We start from the raw sequence: 21,675 nt of genomic DNA, 5'->3' as shown, positions 1-21,675 counted from the left end.
TCAGGGGTTCCCAGACCGCGCCCCAGCCCACCAGACTGGCGTCGGTCGTGACAATGACCCACTCTGGTCTGCGGAAGCTCATCCCTTGTGACAGGTTGTCCAGGGTCAGCCACCAACGGAGTGAATCTCTGGTCCTCTGATCTACTTGTATCGTCGGAGACAAGTCTGTATAATCCCCATTCCACTGACTGAGCATGCACAGTTGTAATGGTCTTAGATGAATTCACGCAAAAGGAACTATGTCCATTGCCGCGACCATCAAACCTATTACTTCCATGCACTGCGCTATGGAAGGAAGAAGAACAGAATGAAGTACTTGACAAGAGCTTAGAAGTTTTGATTTTCTGGCCTCTGTCAGAAAAATCCTCATTTCTAAGGAGTCTATTATTGTTCCCAAGAAGGGAACTCTTGTTGACGGAGATAGAGAACTTTTTTCTACGTTCACTTTCCACCCGTGAGATCTGAGAAAGGCCAGGACAATGTCCGTATGAGCCTTTGCTTGTGGTAGAGACGACGCTTGAATCAGTATGTCGTCCAAGTAAGGTACTACTGCAATGCCCCTTGGTCTTAGCACCGCTAGAAGGGACCCTAGTACCTTTGTGAAAATTCTTGGAGCAGTGGCTAATCCGAATGGAAGTGCCACAAACTGGTAATGCTTGTCCAGAAAGGCGAACCTTAGGAACCGATGATGTTCCATGTGGATAGGAATATGTAGATACGCATCCTTTAAATCCACCGTGGTCATGAATTGACCTTCCTGGATGGTAGGAAGAATTGTCCGAATGGTTTCCATTTTGAACGATGGAACCTTGAGAAATTTGTTTAGGATCTTGAGATCTAAGATTGGTCTGAATGTTCCCTCTTTTTTGGGAACTATGAACAGATTGGAGTAGAATCCCATCCCTTGTTCTCCTAATGGAACAGGATGAATCACTCCCATTTTTAACAAGTCTTCTACACAATGTAAGAATGCCTGTCTTTTTATGTGGTCTGAAGACAATTGAGACCTGTGGAACCTCCCCCTTGGGGGTAGCTCCTTGAATTCCAGAAGATAACCTTGGGAGACTATTTCTAGCGCCCAAGGATCCAGAACATCTCTTGCCCAAGCCTGAGCGAAGAGAGAAAGTCTGCCCCCCACCAGATCCGGTCCCGGATCGGGGGCCAACATCTCATGCTGTCTTGGTAGCAGTGGCAGGTTTCTTGGCCTGCTTACCTTTGTTCCAGCCTTGCATTGGCCTCCAGGCTGGCTTGGTTTGAGAAGTATTACCCTCTTGCTTAGAGGATGTAGAACTTGGGGCTGGTCCGTTTCTGCGAAAGGGACGAAAATTTGGTTTATTTTTAGCCTTAAAAGACCTATCCTGGGGAAGGGCGTGGCCCTTACCCCCAGTGATATCTGAAATAATCTCTTTCAAGTCAGGGCCAAACAGCGTTTTCCCCTTGAAAGGTATGTTAAGCAATTTGTTCTTGGAAGACGCATCCGCTGACCAAGATTTTAGCCAAAGCGCTCTGCGCGCCACAATAGCAAACCCCGAATTTTTCGCCGCTAATCTAGCCAATTGCGAAGTGGCGTCCAAAGTAAAAGAGTTAGCCAATTTAAGAGCATGAATTCTGTCCATAATCTCCTCATAAGAAGAATCTTTATTGAGCGACTTTTCTAGTTCATCGAACCAGAAACACGCTGCTGTAGTGACAGGAACAATGCATGAAATTGGTTGTAGAAGGTAACCTTGCTGAACAAACATCTTTTTAAGCAAACCCTCTAATTTTTTATCCATAGGATCTTTGAAAGCACAACTATCTTCTATAGGGATAGTAGTGCGTTTATTTAGAGTAGAAACCGCCCCCCTCGACCTTGGGGACTGTCTGCCATAAGTCCTTTCTGGGGTCGACCATAGGAAACAATTTCTTAAATATAGGGGGAGGGACAAAAGGTATGCCGGGCCTTTCCCATTCTTTGTTTACAATGTCCGCCACCCGCTTGGGTATAGGAAAAGCTTCGGGGGGCCCCGGGACCTCTAGGAACTTGTCCATCTTACATAATTTCTCTGGAATGACCAAATTGTCACAATCATCCAGAGTAGATAACACCTCCTTAAGCAGAGCGCGGAGATGTTCCAATTTAAATTTGAATGTAATCACATCAGGTTCAGCTTGTTGAGAAATTTTCCCTGAATCTGAAATTTCTCCCTCAGACAAAACCTCCCTGGCCCCCTCAGACTGGTGTAGGGGCATGTCAGAACCATTATCATCAGCGTCCTCATGCTCTTCGGTATTTTCTAAAACAGAGCAGTCGCGCTTTCGCTGATAAGTGGGCATTTTGGCTAAAATGTTTTTGATAGAATTATCCATTACAGCCGTTAATTGTTGCATAGTAAGGAGTATTGGCGCACTAGATGTACTAGGGGCCTCCTGTGTGGGCAAGACTGGCGTAGACGAAGGAGGGGAAGATGCAGTACCATGCTTACTCCCCTCACTTGAGGAATCATCTTGGGCATCATTTTCTCTAAATTTTGTGTCACATACATTACATCTATTTAAATGAGAAGGAACCTTGGCTTCCTCACATACAGAACATAGTCTATCTGATAGTTCAGACATGTTAAACAGGCATAAACTTGATAACAAAAGTACAAAAAAACGTTTTAAAATAAAACCGTTACTGTCACTTTAAATTTTAAACTGAACACACTTTATTACTGAATATGAGAAAAAGTATGAAGGAATTGCTCAAAATTCACCAAAATTTCACCACAGTGTCTTAAAGCCTTAAAAGTATTGCACACCAAATTTGAAAGCTTTAACTCTTAAAATAACGGAACCGGAGCCGTTTTTATATTTAACCCCTATACAGTCCCTGGTATCTGCTTTGCTGAGACCCAACCAAGCCCAGAGGGGAATACGATACCAAATGACGCCTTCAGTAAGCTTTTTCTATGTATCTGAGCTCCTCACACATGCATCTGCATGCCTTGCTTCCCAAAAACAACTGCGCATTAGTGGCGCGAAAATGAGGCTCTGCCTATGATTAGAGAAGGCCCCCAGTGAAAAAGGTGTCCAATACAGTGCCTGCCGGTTATTTAACATAATTCCCAAGAATAAAATAACTCCTCAAAGCTAAAAACTATTAAAAATGCTTATAAATCAATCGTTTTAGCCCAGAAAAATGTCTACCAGTCTTTAAAGCCCTTGTGAAGCCCTTTATTCTTATTTAATAAAAATGGCTTACCGGATCCCATAGGGAAAATGACAGCTTCCAGCATTACCAAGTCTTGTTAGAAATGTGTCATACCTCAAGCAGCAAAAGTCTGCTCACTGTTTCCCCCAACTGAAGTTAATTCCTCTCAACAGTCCTGTGTGGAAACAGCCATCGATTTTAGTAACGGTTGCTAAAATCATTTTCCTCTTACAAACAGAAATCTTCATCTCTTTTCTGTTTCAGAGTAAATAGTACATACCAGCACTATTTTAAAATAACAAACTCTTGATTGAAGAATAAAAACTACATTTAAACACCAAAAAACTCTAAGCCATCTCCGTGGAGATGTTGCCTGTACAACGGCAAAGAGAATGACTGGGGAAGGCGGAGCCTAGGAGGGATCATGTGACCAGCTTTGCTGGGCTCTTTGCCATTTCCTGTTGGGGAAGAGAATATCCCACAAGTAAGGATGACGCCGTGGACCGGACACACCTATGTTGGAGAAATAGACCTAGGCCTTCTAGGAGGTGTATTATTATTTTTTTCATAACTTAAGAGCAATTTAGTCTTGCAGCAGTGAAAAAATGGTAGTAAAATATTATTATAGTATAAAAATCTATTTTTTTATTCTTTCATTTTAAAGGGGCATGAAAGACAAAATTAAACTTTTATGATTCAGACCATGAGATTTTAAGAGACTTACCAATTTATATACATCATCAAATTGACTTCATTCTTATTATTGAAAAGCATGTCTATGTAGGCTCAGGAGCAACAGTGCACTACTGGGAGCTAGCTGGTGATTGGTGGCTACACACATGTGTCTCTTGTCATTGGCTCAATGGCTAACCAGGTGTGTTTCGCTAGCTCCCAGTAGTGCATTGCTGCTCAGGAGATTATTTTTAAGCGGCAGTCTACTGCAGAATTTTTGTTGTTTAAAAAGATAGATAATCCCTTTATTTACCATTCCCCAGTTTTGCATAATAAACATTGTTATATTAATATACTTTTTACCTCTGTGATTACCTTGTATTTAAGGCTCTGTAGACTGGCCCATTATTTCAGTGCTGACTCATAAATAACTCTATGGGAGTGAGCACAATGTTTATCTATATGGCACACAAAAACTAGCTCTGTCTAGTAGTGAGAAACTGTCAAAATGCACTGAGATACGAGGCTGCCTTCAAGGGATTAGATATTAGCATATGAGCCTACCTAGGTTTAGTTTTCAATAAAGAATACAAAGACAACAAAGCAAATTTGATGGTAAAAGTAAATTGGAAAGTTGTTTAAAATTACATGCCCTATCTGAATCATGAAGGTTTAATTTTGACTAGACTCTCCCTTTATATATGTTTTTAATCTTTTTGCACAAGGCCTCTCTGGGCTGGCAAGATTTTCTAAGAAATCTCTCCATTACAATGAAGCCCTTGTACCTAATACTCTACAGAAAGAGTTCAGTTACTTAAGTTTAAAGCGACATTCCAGCTAATATTGGAATCCACATGGATGCATTTCTGTTGTGAAAAGAAGCATTTTTGTAATATACATGTATTAGCAAAAATACTTTTTATAAAAGCTATAGCTGTTTCAAATGTGTATTTAAGTATGCACCGTGCACCAGCATTTTAAACACAGCACTTGCTCAGAGAGCCTAAGGTGCTTTATCAGCCCCACTGATGCTCTGAGCAGCTGCAGTATTTAAAATGCTGGTGCACTGAGAATATCTAGCTATGCTTCACATGCACGTGCAGAGAAATTTTTTTAACACTACAGCAGCGATAACATTTACTAGAAGCATTGTTGCAAATACATGTATATTGCAAATATTTTTCTATTCAAATATGTAATTTTGACCGGAATGTCCCTTTAAGAACATTGTGCCTCGCAAAGTTGTGTTTCCTGCTTTTAAGAATGTGAATATCATAAAAATAAGTGAAATTTTGAAATAAAATGTTTTTTTTTCATAGATTTTTTTTTAAAATTTGTATTAAAATTATGCAGGAAAAACCTATTTAAGATGCAGTGCAAATCATACTAAAACTACACTGCACGTGCAAAACACTGTGAAATTCGTATTTATTAGACAAAATTTAAAACATTTTTTTCCTTATTGTTAAATGAGTTTCCTGCTAGTGAGCTGAACAGGGACGTTCAATGAGTGTAGCTAAGATTTCTGGCACAAACAGACTATGTTAAAATAATATTAATAACAATAAGGTACCTCTTCTGATGCTTTGTTCCAGTCGATTTTAAATACAAATATAATAAAGGCAACTCCTTGTATCATCACACATAGGAGGACTCCTAACCAAAAACCTAAATGGCAAAGAAAGTAATTTACCAACAATTATTTATGTTTTAGATGCATACAAAACATTTTCTGGTTTCAAAATAAATCAAACAAAATCAGAAATGTTATGGTTTGATGAAAAGGATTAGCCTATTATAATAATTTTGGCTTCAAATAAGTTAAAGGGACAGTCTATTTGAAACATTTTATGGTTTAAAAAGATAGATAATTCCTTTATTACCCATTCCCCAGTTTTACATAAGTAACATATATATGAATACACATATTACCCCTGTGATTACCTTGTATTTAAGCCTCTGCTTTTGACAGACATGTGGTTTAGCCAATCAGTGCAGACTCCTAAATAACTCATTGGGAGTGAGCACAATGTTACCCATATGACACACATGAACTAGTATTGTCAAACTGTGAAAAACTTTCAAAATGCTCTGAGATAAGAGGAGATTTTCAACGGTTTAGAAATCAGTTTGAGCCTACCTAGGTTTAGCTTTTCAACTTCTCATTGAATAGATTACACAGCATGTTTCTCCTGGCATATAATCATTGTTGGAGGAATTGGTATCTTATAACATGGTGGTCCTGCCCTTTTATTCGACCATATTGGGATAAAGTTTCACAATGTATAAATTAAATTATAGGGAAAATTTTACCCTTGAGCCATCTCTTCTACTTTTGAACCTCCTCCCAAATATTAGTTGTACTTATCGTAAAATACATTTTCAGTGTATTATTAACTGTGAAGAAAACGCTGATGCCTACTTTTTTTTTTACATGGGTTCGCAGGGTAGATAAGATTTAAGTTTCTTTAGTGGTCACAATGCTATATTGTTTTTAAAAAGTATGCCACCATGAATAGTTTTCAACCAAACAGCTCCTGAAAAGACCTTTTCGTGTGTATCTGTTTTCAAAATAGAAACTGGGAGGTTTCTGGAAACTGACAGGTATAATAGGACATTTACACCTCTTAAAGTTTATGTAACTCCTTTGTTAACTCTGCAAGGAAAATACTAATTTGCATGTGTGACATTAATCTATAGTCTCATCAGAATACATCTGTTACACTAAGTAACCATATGAATACCATAAGTATCTTGGCATGATTGGCATACTTCTATAGTCGTTTCAGTTCCCCAGCATATAAAAATGGAATGTTTTTAATTTTAATATTTGATTGTAAGTCACACTTGCACTGTTACTAACAGTACTGCCGTCTATTAAATAGAGTTTTTAAAAAAGATTTTACAATCACAAATTTTATAGGAGCCTTTTGTAATCTGTTTCCATCCGCACCACTTTTAATCCATCTAAATGCATCTTTTATATTGTCAGGATGTGCAGACTGTGAACCATTTTTCTATCACTTTAGGGTCACTTTTCAACTTTCAAAAGTATTGTTTTGGACAATATTTACATCTATTTTTTGTTAAAGCACCATTTCCAATTAGGCATGAACTGAAAACAATACGGTGACTACTGTTTTCTATGCAAAGGACTTAGATTTTTTTTCCCTGGATTTTTACACTCCTTAAACTGTAAATTGTAAACCCACTGCCTTGCTACATTGTATCTGCCTAGGAGAACCTGAAATGAGATAATGACTTTGTAAACTGGTTTTCCTTCCTAAGATAGGGAGAGTCCACAGCTTCATTCCTTACTGTTGGGAAATAAAAAACCTGGCCACCAGGAGGAGGCAAAGACACCCCAGCCAAAGACTTAAATATCCCTCCCACTTCCTCATTACCCCAGTCATTCTTTGCCTTTTGTCATGTTAGGAGGTGGCAGAGAAGTGTCAGAAGATTCGGAGAGTCCTGAAAAAAGGGTATCTGCCCTTCTAAATAGGACTGGAGTTTTAAGTAGTCATGTCAACCTTTCAGTGAGAGTATTGATGAAAGTTAGAGTCTGGAGATGCAGGTAGAGTTTTTCTGCGAAACCATCCAGACTACTGCTATCAGCTCCTAAGCAATCAGTGTTGACGAGTTTCACTGCCTGCTTTCTCTCACTCATGTCCATGTCAGGAGCGCTGCTATAAGACTGTCACACTTGAGAGTCTGTGTTCTGTTCATAAAACGCTATAACAGGGTCACAGTGTAGCTTCTTTATACCTTGATAGGATCCAGGGTTAATAACCTTTGAAGGGGATTTATTGAACAGTTGGGTTAATTAATCAGTGTATTCATTATTTACATGCTACTTTGTGTGATTTTATTCCTGAGCTGATAGACTGTGTTTTTGGCTGGAACAAACAGGTTTCACTTTTAAGTTTCACTTTAGTTTTTGAAAGTGTTGCACAGCTCCTATTACTTGCTGTACTTGTAATAACATGGGAAGTACTGTCTATGTTCATTTCCTCCATTCCGGTTGAGACTTGAACGTGAGGAGAGTGTTTCCCCTGTTAAATGTCTGGGTCTAGGAGGTGGTGAGTGCCCCAGCCATTGGGAGTATAAAGGTGCAGTTTTCTATAATAAAAAACGTATGTGTGTCCTTCTGTGGGTATTACCTGAGCTATGGAGGACTCTGACATGTTAGAAAGTACTTCTTCTGTACTAAATCCTACCTGTTTTTATTGTGAGGAGGCAGTGGTTTTCCTGCCCACTCAATTATGTTTCACATGCCTTAACACCGTTATAAAGTCTAAGAAGGGAGACGTCAACCTCTCAGGACTCGGCGTCCCGTGAGATTACTACCCTTGCTACATTTTCCACTCCACATGCAGTTCCCCATAGCACATCTAATCCTCCATCCGGAGGGGGCCTTCGTCCTGCAGACTTTGCAGCGCAGTTACTAACGGCGATGTCTGCGGCCCTCAGTGCATTACCTCACTCTAACAAATACAAGAGTAAAGGTTAAACATAGATCTCCTGACCCGGAGTCAAATAAATATTTATCGGATTTAGCTATTATGTCCCAGTTATCCGATGATGAGTTAACTAAGCCTCCTGCTGCAGCAGAACTGTCCTTTAGATTTAAAATTGAGCACTTGCATTTTTTATTAAAGGAGGTTCTGTCTACATTAGAGGTTCCAGAGGCCGTGCTGCCTGGAGAACCTATGATTCCTAAATTAGACAGAGTTTATGAAGACAGGAAAGTTCCTTTGACTTTTCCTGTGCCTTTTAAGATGGCAAACATTATTAAGAATGAATGGGAAAGAATTGGTTCTTCCTTTTCCCCCTCGTCTACTTTTAAAAAGTTGTTCCCGGTCCCAGACTCTCAACTGGATTTGTGGGCTCCATTCCTAAGGTGGATGGTGCTATCTCTATGCTTGCTAAATGTACTACTATACCTCTTGAGGATAGTTCTTCGTTCAGAGAGCTGATGGATAAGAAAATGGAAACCTTTTTGAGAAAGAAGTTTCAACATACAGGATTTTTGTTTCAACTGGCGGCTGCAGTTGCCACGGTTGCCGGAGCGGCTACCTACTGGTGCGACTCTTTGTCGGAACTCATTGAGGTGGAGTCTCCCCTCGAGGATATTCACGACAGAATTAAAGCTCTGAGAATTGCTAATTATTTTATCTGTGCTGCAAACATGCAAATTATTTGCCTAAATGCAAAGGCCTCTGGCTTTGCGATCCTAGCCCACTGGGCGCTCTGGTTGAAGTCTTGGTCTGCAGATATGATTTCTAAGTCCAGACTCCTTTCTCTTCCCTTCAAGGGAAAGATTTTATTTGGTCCAGGCCTGGACTTCATTATTTCTACGGTTACTGGAGACAAGTGTGCCATCCTACCGCAAGATAAGAAGAACAAATCTAATGGACGACAATCTTCTAATTTTCGTTCCTTTCGTTCTGACAAAGCCCAACAACAACAATCCTCCTCCAAGCCCGAGCAACTCAAGAGTACTTTAAAGCCCGCTCAGTCCTGGAATAAATCCAAGCAGAATAAGAAGCCTGCCGAAAACAAATCGGCATGAAGGGGCGGCCCTTGATCCGGGATCAGATCGTGTAGGGGGCAGACTGTCTCTTTTTTCAGACGCCTGGTTCAAGGCCATACAGGATCGGTGGGTCCTGGAGGTGGTATCTCAGGGATACAAGTTAGGCTTCAAATCTCATCCGCCAAGGGGCAGATTCCTTCTCTCGAATCTGTCTACCAGACTAGAAAAGAGGGATGCCTTTCTACGGTGCATTGCCCGATGCCTATCGAAGAAAGAGGTTTGGGGTTTTATTCAAACCTTTCCGTGGTCCCAAAGAAGGAGGGGACTTTCCACCCAATTCGGGACCTAAAGTGCTTAAACAAATTTCTCAGTGTCCCTTCCTTCAAGATGGAGATGATAAGTTCCATCTTTCCTTTAATTCAGGAAGGCCAGTTTATGACCACTATAGGTCTGAAAGAGGCTTACCTTCATGTTCCAATCCACAGGGAACACTTTCAGTTCTTGAGGTTTGCATTCCTGGACCAGCAATTCCAGTTCATTGCCCTTCCGTTTGGTCTAGCTACTGGTCTAGCTACTGCTCCAAGAATCTTTTTGAAGGTTATGGGGGCTCTTCTAGCTGTTGCCAGAATTCAAGGTATTGCAGTAGCACCATACTTGGACGATATTCTGGTGCAAGCACCATCCTTTCGTCTTGCAGAAGAATTCTTGGAGTCCCTTCTCAGTCTTTTTCGATCACATGAATGGAAGATAAACTTACTCTTATCCCAAGTACCAGGGTGGAATTCCTGGGTACTATAATAGACTCCATATCCATGAACAGACCAGAGACGTTGCAAGGTAACTTCGGCATGTCTTGCTCTCTGGACCTCCTTGAGTCCCTCTGTGGCTCAGTGTATGGAGGTGATTGGTCTCATGTTGTCTTCATGGACATCATTCCTTTTGCCAGGTTCCGTCTCAGATCTTTATAGCTGTGCATGTTGAGGCAGTGGAACGGCGATCATTCAGATCTGTCTCAACAGATTGTATTAGACAGCCGGTCAAGAGAATCGCTCTCTTGGTGGCTCTGTCCAGATCATCTGTCCCGAGGGACATGCTTCTTAAGAACATCTTGGGAGATTGTAACTATGGACGCAAGCCTATCCGGATGGGGAGCTGTTTGGGGTGCCAGGAAGGCACAGGAGTTGTGGACTCAGGAGGAGTCCACCCTCCCGATAAATATTTTGGAACTACGGCAATCTTCAAGGCCTTGAAGGCTTGGCCACTTCTGGGTTCATCCCAGTTTATCAGATTCCAATCAGACAATATAACCTCAGCGGCTTACATCAACTATCAGGGGGGAACAAGAAGTTCCTTGGCGATAAAGGAAGTATCTCAGATTCTGGAGTTGGCTGTTCACTGTCAGCGATCCACATTCCGGGTGTTGACAACTGGGAGGTGGATTTTCTTAGCAGGCAATCCTTCCATCCAGGAGAATGGTCTCTCCATCCCGAGGTGTTCACAGAGATATGCAGCAAGTGGGGGACGCCAGTGATAGATCTCATAGGGTCCCGTCTCAATAGCAAGCTACCCAGGTACGGGTTGAGGGATCCCCAAGCGGATCTAATTGATGCACTAGCAGTGCCCGGGAGGTTCATACTCATATATTTTTTTCCTCCATTACCGCTTCTTCCTCAAGTGATGGCATGCATCAAGCAGGATTGGGTATCAGTAATCCTGATTGCTCCATCGTGGCCGCGTTTCGCGGATCTAGTGGGGATGTCCTCATCTCCTCTGTGGAAGTTACCTTGTTGCAGAGACCTGCTGATACAAGGTCCATTTGTTCATCAAAATCTAGATTCTCTGAGGCTGACTGCATGTATATTGAATGCTTAATCTTAGCCAAGAGTGATTTCTCTGAGAGTGTCATTGATACTCTTATTCAAGCTTGTAAACCAGTTTCTGCGTATCTACCACAGGGTGTGGAGGACCTACTTATTCTGGTGTGAAGATCATGGCTTTTCCTGGCACAGAGTTAAGGCTGCAAGGATCTTATCTTTTCCCCAGGATGGGCTGGAGAAGGGCCTTTCTACTAGTTTCCTGAGGGAACAGATTTCGTCCCTGTCGGTTTTATTGCACAAGAGACTGGCTGAGCTTCCAGACGTGCAGTCTTTTGTTAAGGCAATGATTAGGATCAGACCTGTGTTTAGATCTGGGGCTCCTCCTTGGATCCTAAATCTTGTTCTTTGCAACAGGTTCCGTTTGAGCTTCTGCATTCCGTTGACATTAAATTGTTATGTTGGAAGGTTCTCTTTTTATTGGCTATTGCCTCTGCGCGAAGAGTTTCTGAGATCTCTGCTTTGCAATGTGAGCCCCCTTATCTGATTTTTCATGCAGATAAGGCAGTTTTACGTACTAAATTAGGTTTTCTTCCTGAGGTTGTGTCAGATTGCAACATCAATCAGGAGATTGTGGTTCCTTCCTTGTGTCTTCATCGAAGGAACGCTTACTTCACAATTTGGATGTGGTTTGCGCCTTGAAGTTCTATCTTCAGGCTACTAAGGAGTTTAGACAATCTTCCTCTTTGTTTGATGTCTATTTGGGAAAGCGTAAGGGGCAGAAGGCTACTTCGACTTCCCTATCTTTTTGGTTAAGGAGTTGAAATCCGCTTAGCTTACGAGACAATGGGACATCGTCCTCCTGAGAGGAGAATGGCTAATTCAACTAGAGCAGTGGCTTCCTCTTGGGCCTTTAAGAATGAGGCCTCTATGGATCAGATTTGTAAGGTTCCTGGCCCTCCTTACATACATATTTTACAAGTTTGATGTTTTTGCTTCGGCTGAAACAGCTTTTGGGAGAAAAGTTTTGTAGGCTGTGGTGCCCTCAGAATATGGTCCCCCTCTTTTTTCTGTTCCCTCCCGTTATTCATTCAGTGTCCTCTGAAGCTTGGGTATAGTTTCCCAACAGTATGGAATGAAGCCATGGACTCTCTCTATGTTAGGAAGAAAAACATAATTTATGCTTACCAGATAAATTGCTTTCCTTCCGGATAGGGTGAGGCCACGTCCCCCGCACGTTTTTTCTTGTCTATGGGCGGTCCCCTTTTATTTATTTTATTTTTCTGGCACCATTTATACCCTAATGTTCCTCCTACTTTTCCTTGTTCCCTTGGCAGAATGACTGGGGTAATGAGGAAGTGGGAGGGATATTTAAGCCTTTGGCTGGGGTGTCTTTGCCTCCTCCTGGTGGCAAGGTGTTGTATTTCCCAACAGTAAGGAATAAAGCCGTGGACTCTCCCTATCCAGAAGGAAAGGAATTTATCTCGTAAGCATAAATTATGTTTTTATAGGGGATGTGCCTCCATGTACGCTAAGTTCAAACTTGTTTATGAGTGTGTGTTTCAAAGTGTTTGTGTTTACAACATTGAACTCATGTTCACAAATGCTTGTTTCAGTTTACAAGTTCAATAATGTAGGAGCAAGTACTTTGAAACACACTCTCATTAACAAGTTTGGACTTAGTGTGCATGGAGGTGCATCAACAATCCAAACGGAGGAACAGCACCACAATTATAATGCTTATAAAGTTATTTTATTGGGACATCAAATAAACACACCACAACGTTTCGGTCCTAATAGACCTTAATCATGTGACCTCACATGATTAAGGTCTATTAGGACCGAAACGTTGTGGTGTGTTTATTTGATGTCCCAATAAAATAACTTTATAAGCATTATAATTGTGGTGCTGTTCCTCCTTTTGGATTGTCGTTGGATTTAAGGTTTTGGCAGAACCTGGGAACGTGCACACTGGCTATTGCAGTACCTATGCTGTGCCCTTTCTATTTCTATCATGGAGGTGCATCCCCAGGAAACAACATGCCAAATTCACTTCCATTATCAAAATATGCTCAATGTTTTTATTTGCACACTTTTTAAGGCATCTGCTCCTACTGAGAATGTGGAAGAATTCACAGTATATTCGTATGTGCATTTTGTGATTGGCTGATGACTGTCACATGATGCAGGGGAAGGAAAATGGAACTAACTTTGAAATTTGGCAGACATTTTTTTACTAGTCATTTGAAATTCAGACTGAGTGATTTTGCATTGTACTTTTATTATACGTTTCTTCATTGCAGAATTCTACTGTATATAATAGTACTTTAAATACTAATCACTTTTATTTATTTTTGCTTTAGAGGCTGTGCGGTGCTAATGAGCAGTTTATGCTCACCGCTCACTTACAGACAGCGCTGGTATTACAAGTTTTTACAAACCCGGCGTTAGCCGCAAAAAAGTGAGCGTAGAGCAAAATTTTGCTCCACATCTCACCTCAATACCCTCGCTGCTTACGTTAGCGGTGAGCTGGCTGAACGTGCTCATGCACGATTTCCCCATAGGAATCAATGGGGGAGAGCCGGCTGAAAAAAACACCTGCAAAAAAGCAGCGTAAAGCTCCTAACGCAGCCCCATTGATTCCTATGGGGAAATACTTTTTATGTCTACACCTAACACCCTAACATGAACCCCGTGTCTAAACACCCCTAATCTTACACTTATTAACCCCTAATCTGCTGCCCCTCACATCGCCGCCACCTGCATTATATATATATTTTTTTATTTTTTTTTATTGAAATTTTTATTGAGCATAAATAAAGTACAATAAACAAAACGATAAGAGAACATACATAATTGTAAAGTAGATTTCCATGCAAAACACTACAGAATAACGTCTTTTGATAATCTGGAGGCTGAGTCTGATCCCCCAACTCCAGAGCTGGGAGCTTAGGAGTCTATATTCTTTTCTCTTCTTCAGACTATTATGGCTCGATTTTTATTTTTCTATTGTAAACAATAATAAAACAATAAGCAGTAACTTAGTGAACATAGAAAATTCTAATTTCTCTTGTTAAGTGTATTCAGTCCACGGGTCATCCATTACTTATGGGATTATATCTCCTTCCCAACAGGAAGTTGCAAGAGGATCACTCAAGCAGAGCTGCTATATAGCTCCTCCCCTCACATGTCATATCCAGTCATTCTCTTGCAACTCAACTAGATAGGTCGTTGTGAGAGGTCTGTGGTGTTTTTATACTTAGTTTATTTCTTCAATCAAAACTTTGTTATTTTAAATGGCACCGGAGTGTGCTGTTTGTTCTCAGGCAGTATTTAGAAGAAGAATCTGCCTGCGTTTTCTATGATCTTAGCAGAAGTAACTAAGATCCACTGGCTGTTCTAGCACATTCTGAGGAGTGGGGTAACTTTCAGAAAGGGAATAGCATGCGTGGAATCCTGCAAACGAGGTATGTGCAGTAAATTATTTTTCTAAGGAATGGAATTGACTAAGAAAATACTGCTGATACCGATGTAATGTAAGTACAGCCTTAAATGCAGCAGCGACTGGTATCAGGCTGATGAATGTATGTACAATAAGTAATTTTCTAAGGAATGGAATTTGACTAAGAAAATACTGTTAATACCGAAGTATTGTATAAGCCTTAACTGCAGTAGAAGCGACTGGTAGCAGGCTTATTAATAACACTATCTAACTTTTAAAGTGTATGTTTAAAACGTTTACTGGCATGTTATTCGTTTTTTGTGAGGTACTTTGGTGATAAATCTTTTGGGGCATGAAATTTTCCACATGGCTGTTGTTTATTTCTATATAGAAACGATTAACTGAGGTTTCCCACTGTTGTAATAGGAGTGGGAGGAGCCTATTTTAGCGCTTTTTTGCGCAGTAAAAATTCAGTTTCAGTCTTCCTGCTTCTTCCTCCTTGATCCAGGACGTCTCTAGAGAGCTCAGGGGTCTTCAAAAGTCATTTTGAGGGAGGTAATCAGTCACAGCAGACCTGTGACAGTGTGTTTGACTGTGATAAAAACGTTAATTGTTAAATTGATTATCCGTTTTTGGGTATTAAGGGGTTAATCATCCATTTGCTAGTGGGTGCAATACTTTTCTAACTTAATACATTTACTGTGAAAATTTGGTTGCTATAACTGATTTGGTTCATTGTTATTTCAACTGTGACGTTTTTTTGTGCTTCTTAAAGGCGCAGTAGCGTTTTTTATATTGCTTGTAAACTTATTTGAAAGTTTTTTCCAAGCTTGCTAGTCTCATTGCGAGTCTGTTTAAACATGTCTGACACAGATGAATCTGTTTGTTCACTATGTTTGAAGGCCAATGTGGAGCCCCACAGAAATATGTGTACTAAATGTATTGATGTCACTTTGAATAAAAGTCAATCTATATCTGTAAAGAAATTATCACCAGACAACGAGGGGGAAGTTATGCCGACTAACTCTCCTCACGTGTCAGTACCTTTGCCTCCCGCTCAGGGGGCGCGTGATATTGTGGCGCCAAGTGCATCAGAGAGGCCCATACAAATCACTTTGCAAGACATGGCTGCTGTTATGACAGAGGTATTATCTAAATTGCCTGAATTAAGAGGCAAGCGCGATAGCTCTAGGTTAAGGACAGAGCGCGCTGATGATGTGAGAGCCATGTCTGATACTGCGTCACAATTTGCAGAACATGAGGACGGAGAGCTTCATTCTGTGGGTGACGGATCTGATCCAGGGAGATCGGATTCAGAGATTTCTAATTTTAAATTTAAGCTTGAGAACCTCTGCGTATTGCTAGGGGAGGTATTAGCGGCTCTGAATGATTGTAACACGGTTGCAATTCCAGAGAAAGTATGTAGGTTGGATAGATACTTTGCGGTACCGGTGTGTACTGACGTTTTTCCTATACCTAAAAGGCTTACAGAAATTATTAGCAAGGAGTGGGATAGACCCGGTGTGTCCTTTTCCCCACCTCCGATATTTAGAAAAATGTTCCCGATAGACGCCACCACACGAGACATATGGCAGACGGTCCCTAAGGTGGAGGGAGCAGTTTCTACTTTAGCTAAGCGTACCACTATCCCGGTGGAGGATAGTTGTGCTTTTTCGGATCCAATGGATAAAAAATTAGAAGGTTACCTTAAGAAAATGTTTGTTCAACAAGGTTTTATCTTACAGCCCCTTGCATGCATTGCGCCTGTCACTGCGGCTGCGGCATTCTGGTTTGAGTCTCTGGAAGAGGCCATTCGCACAGCTCCATTGGATGAGATTATGGCCAAGCTTAAAGCACTTAAGCTAGCTAATGCATTTGTTTCTGATGCCGTTGTACATTTAACCAAACTAACGGCTAAGAACTCCGGATTCGCCATCCAGGCGCGCAGAGCGCTATGGCTTAAATCCTGGTCAGCTGACGTGACTTCTAAATCTAAATTGCTTAATATTCCTTTCAAAGGGCAGACCTTATTCGGGCCCGGCTTGAAAGAAATTATTGCTGACATTACTGGGAGTAAGGGTCATACTCTTCCTCTGGACAGGGCCAAGTCAAAGGCCAAACAGTTTAATTTTCGTGCCTTTCGTAATTTCAAGGCAGGAGCAGCATCAACTTCCACCGCTCCAAAACAGGAAGGGCCTGTTGCTCGTTACAGACAGGGCTGGAAAACTAACCAGTCCTGTAACAAGGGCAAGCAGGCCAGAAAGCCTTCTTCTGCCCCTAAGACAGCATGAAGAGAGGGCCCCCTATCCGGAAACGGATCTAGTGGGGGGCAGACTATCTCTCTTCGCCCAGGCTTGGGCAAGAGATGTCCAGGATCCCTGGGCGTTGGAGATCATATCTCAGGGATATCTTCTGGACTTCAAAGCATCTCCTCCACAAGGGAGATTTCATCTTTCAAGGTTATCAGCAAACCAAATAAAGAAAGAGGCATTTCTACGCTGTGTGCAAGACCTCTTAGTATTGGGGGTGATCCACCCAGTTCCGCGGACGGAACAAGGGCAAGGGTTTTACTCGAATCTGTTTGTGGTTCCAAAGAAAGAGGGAACCTTCAGACCAATCTTGGACCTAAAAATCTTAAACAAATTCCTAAGCGTTCCATCATTCAAAATGGAAACTATTCGAACCATCCTACCCATGATCCAAGAGGGTCAATACATGACCACGGTAGACTTAAAGGATGCCTACCTTCATATACCGATTCACAAAGATCATTATCGGTACCTAAGATTTGCCTTTCTAGACAGGCATTACCAGTTTGTAGCTCTTCCCTTCGGGTTGGCTACGGCCCCGAGAATATTTACAAAGGTTCTGGGCTCACTTCTGGTGGTTCTAAGACCGCGAGGCATAGCGGTGGCTCCGTATCTAGACGACATCCTGATACAGGCGTCAAGCTTTCAAATGGCCAAGTCTCATACAGAGATAGTTCTGGCATTTCTGAGGTCGCATGGGTGGAAAGTGAACGTGGAAAAGAGTTCTCTATCACCACTCACAAGGGTCTCCTTTCTAGGGACTCTGATAGATTCTGTAGAGATGAAAATTTACCTGACGGAGTCCAGGTTATCAAAGCTTATCTAAATGCTTGCCGTGCCTTTCATTCCGTTCCACGCCCATCAGTGGCTCAGTGCATGGAAGTAATCGGCTTAATGGTAGCGGCAATGGACATAGTGCCATTTGCGCGCCTGCATCTCAGACCGCTGCAATTATGCATGCTAAGTCAGTGGAATGGGGATTATTCAGATTTGTCCCCTCTGCTAAATCTGGACCAAGAGACCAGAGATTCTCTTCTCGGGTGGCTTTCTCGGGTCCATCTGTCCAAGGGTATGACCTTTCGCAGGCCAGATTGGACAATTGTAACAACAGATGCCAGCCTTCTAGGTTGGGGCGCAGTCTGGAACTCCCTGAAGGCTCAGGGATTATGGACTCAGGAGGAGAAACTCCTCCCAATAAATATTCTGGAGTTGAGAGCAATACTCAATGCTCTTCTGGCTTGGCCTCAGTTAGCAACTCTGAGGTTCATCAGATTTCAGTCGGACAACATCACGACTGTGGCTTACATCAACCATCAAGGGTGAACCAGGAGTTCCCTAGCAATGTTGGAAGTCTCAAAGATAATTCGCTGGGCAGAGTCTCACTCTTGCCATCTGTCAGCGATCTACATCCCAGGCGTGGAGAACTGGGAGGCGGATTTTCTAAGTCGCCAGACTTTTCATCCGGGGGAGTGGGAACTTCACCCGGAGGTCTTCACTCAACTGATTCATCGTTGGGGCAAACCAGATCTGGATCTCATGGCGTCTCGCCAGAACGCCAAGCTTCCTTGTTACGGATCCAGGTCCAGGGACCCGGGAGTGGTGCTGATAGATGCTCTGACAGCCCCTTGGGTCTTCAACATGGCTTATGTGTTTCCACCATTCCCGATGCTTCCTTGACTGATTGCCAGGATCAAACAGGAAAGAGCATCAGTGATTCTGATAGCGCCTGCGTGGCCACGCAGGACCTGGTATGAAGACCTAGTGGACATGTCGTCCTGTCCACCATGGTCTCTGCCTCTGAGGCAGGACCTTCTAATTCAGGGTCCTTTCAATCATCCAAATCTAATTTCTCTGAGACTGACTGCATGGAGATTGAACCCTTGATTCTATCAAAGCGTGGCTTCTCGGAGTCGGTTATTGATACCTTAATACAGGCTCGGAAACCTGTTACCAGAAAAATTTACCATAAGATATGGCGTAAATATTTATACTGGTGCGAATCCAAGAGTTACTCATGGAGTAAGGTTAGGATTCCTAGGATATTGTCTTTTCTACAAGAGGGTTTAGAAAAGGGCTTATCTGCTAGTTCGTTAAAGGGACAGATTTCTGCTCTGTCTATTCTTCTACACAAACGTCTGGCAGAAGTTCCAGACGTTCAGGCCTTTTGTCAGGCTTTGGCTAGGATTAGGCCTGTGTTTAAGACTGTTGCTCCACCGTGGAGTTTAAACTTAGTTCTTAAAGTTCTTCAAGGTGTCCCGTTTGAACCCCTTCATTCCATTGATATTAAGCTGTTATCTTGGAAAGTTCTCTTTTTGATGGCTATTTCCTCGGCTCGAAGAGTCTCTGAGTTATCTGCCTTACATTGTGATTCTCCTTATCTGATTTTCCATTCAGACAAGGTAGTTCTGCGTACTAAACATGGGTTCTTACCTAAGGTAGTTTCTAACAGGAATATCAATCAAGAGATTGTTGTTCCATCACTGTGTCCTAACCCTTCTTCAAAGAAGGAACGACTCTTGCATAATCTGGACGTAGTCCGTGCCCTGAAGTTCTATTTGCAGGCAACTAAAGATTTTCATCAAACTTCTTCCCTGTTTGTCGTTTACTCTGGACAGAGGAGAGGTCAAAAAGCTTCGGCTACCTCTCTCTCTTTTTGGCTTCGTAGCATAATACGCTTAGCCTATGAGACTGCTGGACAGCAGCCTCCTGAAAAAGTTACAGCTCATTCCACTAGAGCTGTGGCTTCCACCTGGGCCTTTAAGAATGAGACCTCTGTTGAACAGATTTGCAAGGCTGCAACTTGGTCTTCACTTCACACTTTTTCAAAATTTTACAAATTTGACACTTTTGCTTCTTCGGAGGCTGTTTTTGGGAGAAAGGTTCTACAGGCAGTGGTTCCTTCCGTTTAAAGTTCCTGCCTTGTCCCTCCCATCATCCGTGTACTTTAGCTTTGGTATTGGTATCCCATAAGTAATGGATGACCCGTGGACTGAATACACTTAACAAGAGAAAACATAATTTATGCTTACCTGATAAATTTATTTCTCTTGTAGTGTATTCAGTCCACGGCCCGCCCTGTCTTTTAAGGCAGATCTAAATTTTGAATTCAAACTACAGTCACCACTGCACCCTATGGTTTCTCCTTTCTTGTCTTGTTTCGGTCGAATGACCGGATATGACATGTGAGGGGAGGAGCTATATAGCAGCTCTGCTTGGGTGATCCTCTTGCAACTTCCTGTTGGGAAGGAGATATAATCCCATAAGTAATGGATGACCCGTGGATTGAATGCACTACAAGAGAAATAAATTTATCAGGTAAGCATAAATTATGTTTTCGTGTTTCAGTATTTGGGATTAATCTAATTACTAAACCTTCAGTGTACTTCTGTCAGTGTCAGTTTTAGGTCTATATACTAGCATAGTCAGAAAAATAGAAGAGGAAAGACAATGAGGAAAGAAGGGAATGAGGAAAAAAAAAAAAGGGAAGGGGGAGGGGGGTAGGGGGTGAACCGATAGGTCCAAAGTTAAAAAGGTATTTATATAAGTTGGAGGTTTGAGGGAAGGTCATTCAATATTGCAGATGAACTTCTATGTATTATATATATATATTAAGGCCCTTGTTTAGCTAACCTATGTTGGTGTTGGAAGGGTTCCACAGCTCTAGCATCGACTCATATACTTCCATGTTACCATTTTTCATGTATTGGTATCTTTCTATTTGGAGCAATGATGTAACCTGCCTTTTCCATGTCTCTAATGTGGGGACCTCACATGATATCCATCTTTGCGGTATGAGAAGTTTGGCGATATTTAACATGATGTACAGTAAAGGTTTATTAGATTTGTTTAGGATTTTAGGTAAACCTAAAAAGAGAAGGATACTTGGGTCTTTTTGTATGTGTATGTTAAGTTTGGTATTCATTTCAAAGATCACCTCTGACCAGAAGTTGTCCATGTTCTACACGACCACCAGATATGTATTAAATCTGCTTCTTTCCCACATCCCCTCTAGCATTTTCCACTACTTTTCCTATAAATGTAACGCAGTCTGGTTGGCGTGAGGTACCACCTCGCCAGTAGCTTAAAGTTCATTTCCATAATGCTGGAGGAAATTGTGGCCTCCCTACGGCTCGTGAGAGCACAGTCCCATTCTTCCTGACTGATCTCTCTTTCTAAGTCTTTAGCCCATTTGAGAGTGTAAGAGGGGTACTCTGTGCAACTATTAGTCAGTAATATGTTGTAGATTTTAGATATGAGATGCCTAGGTTGGGATTGTTGTGAACATAAGACTTCAAATCTGGTCATTGGGCGGTTAAATTCATCCCTTTTCTTGTGTGTCTGGACAAAGTGTGCTAATTGTGTATATGCGAACCACGGAGGAGGAGGCCCTCCGTCGACCCCAGCCATGGTCTCCCTCTGTTTCAGTCTGACCCCTCTAATACGTTTTTTAAAGTGAATTCATGTATGTGTGGAAAGGGACCAGTCAACGGGGGGAAGTCCGCAGTCGGTAGGTCAGGATTGCACCTGTATGGTGTCATTGGAGAGAGCATGGAAGAGAGGTGAGTGGTATTTTTAAGGATTTTATCCCATATTATAAATAATTCGTTCCACAATGGGTAGTAGGAAATCTCGCTAGGTCTTGACTTTGGAGGAATCCAGGCCCAAATTCCCAAATTATCTGAATTTAAGATTGCCCTGTCAAGTTGGATCCACTTTTTATCTGCTGAGTT

At 41.8% G+C, this 21,675-nt stretch overlaps 1 protein-coding gene across 2 annotated transcripts in view; it reads right to left on the bottom strand.

Annotated features, from left to right (window-relative positions):
* The window catches only part of LOC128642851 (multidrug and toxin extrusion protein 1), a 466,573-nt gene that overhangs the window by 30,603 nt on the left and 414,295 nt on the right, over positions 1–21,675 (bottom strand). For both annotated transcript variants that reach the window (XM_053695697.1, XM_053695698.1), the window contains one exon: positions 5,421–5,515. In XM_053695697.1, the coding sequence (XP_053551672.1) occupies positions 5,421–5,515 (95 nt within the window). The remainder of the gene's footprint in view (positions 1–5,420; positions 5,516–21,675) is intronic.

This window comes from Bombina bombina, chromosome 12, assembly GCF_027579735.1.
Source record: "Bombina bombina isolate aBomBom1 chromosome 12, aBomBom1.pri, whole genome shotgun sequence".
NCBI lineage: Eukaryota > Metazoa > Chordata > Amphibia > Anura > Bombinatoridae > Bombina > Bombina bombina.
The sequence above is the reverse complement of the archived record's forward strand: the minus strand, read 5'-3'. Positions and strand labels throughout refer to the sequence as shown.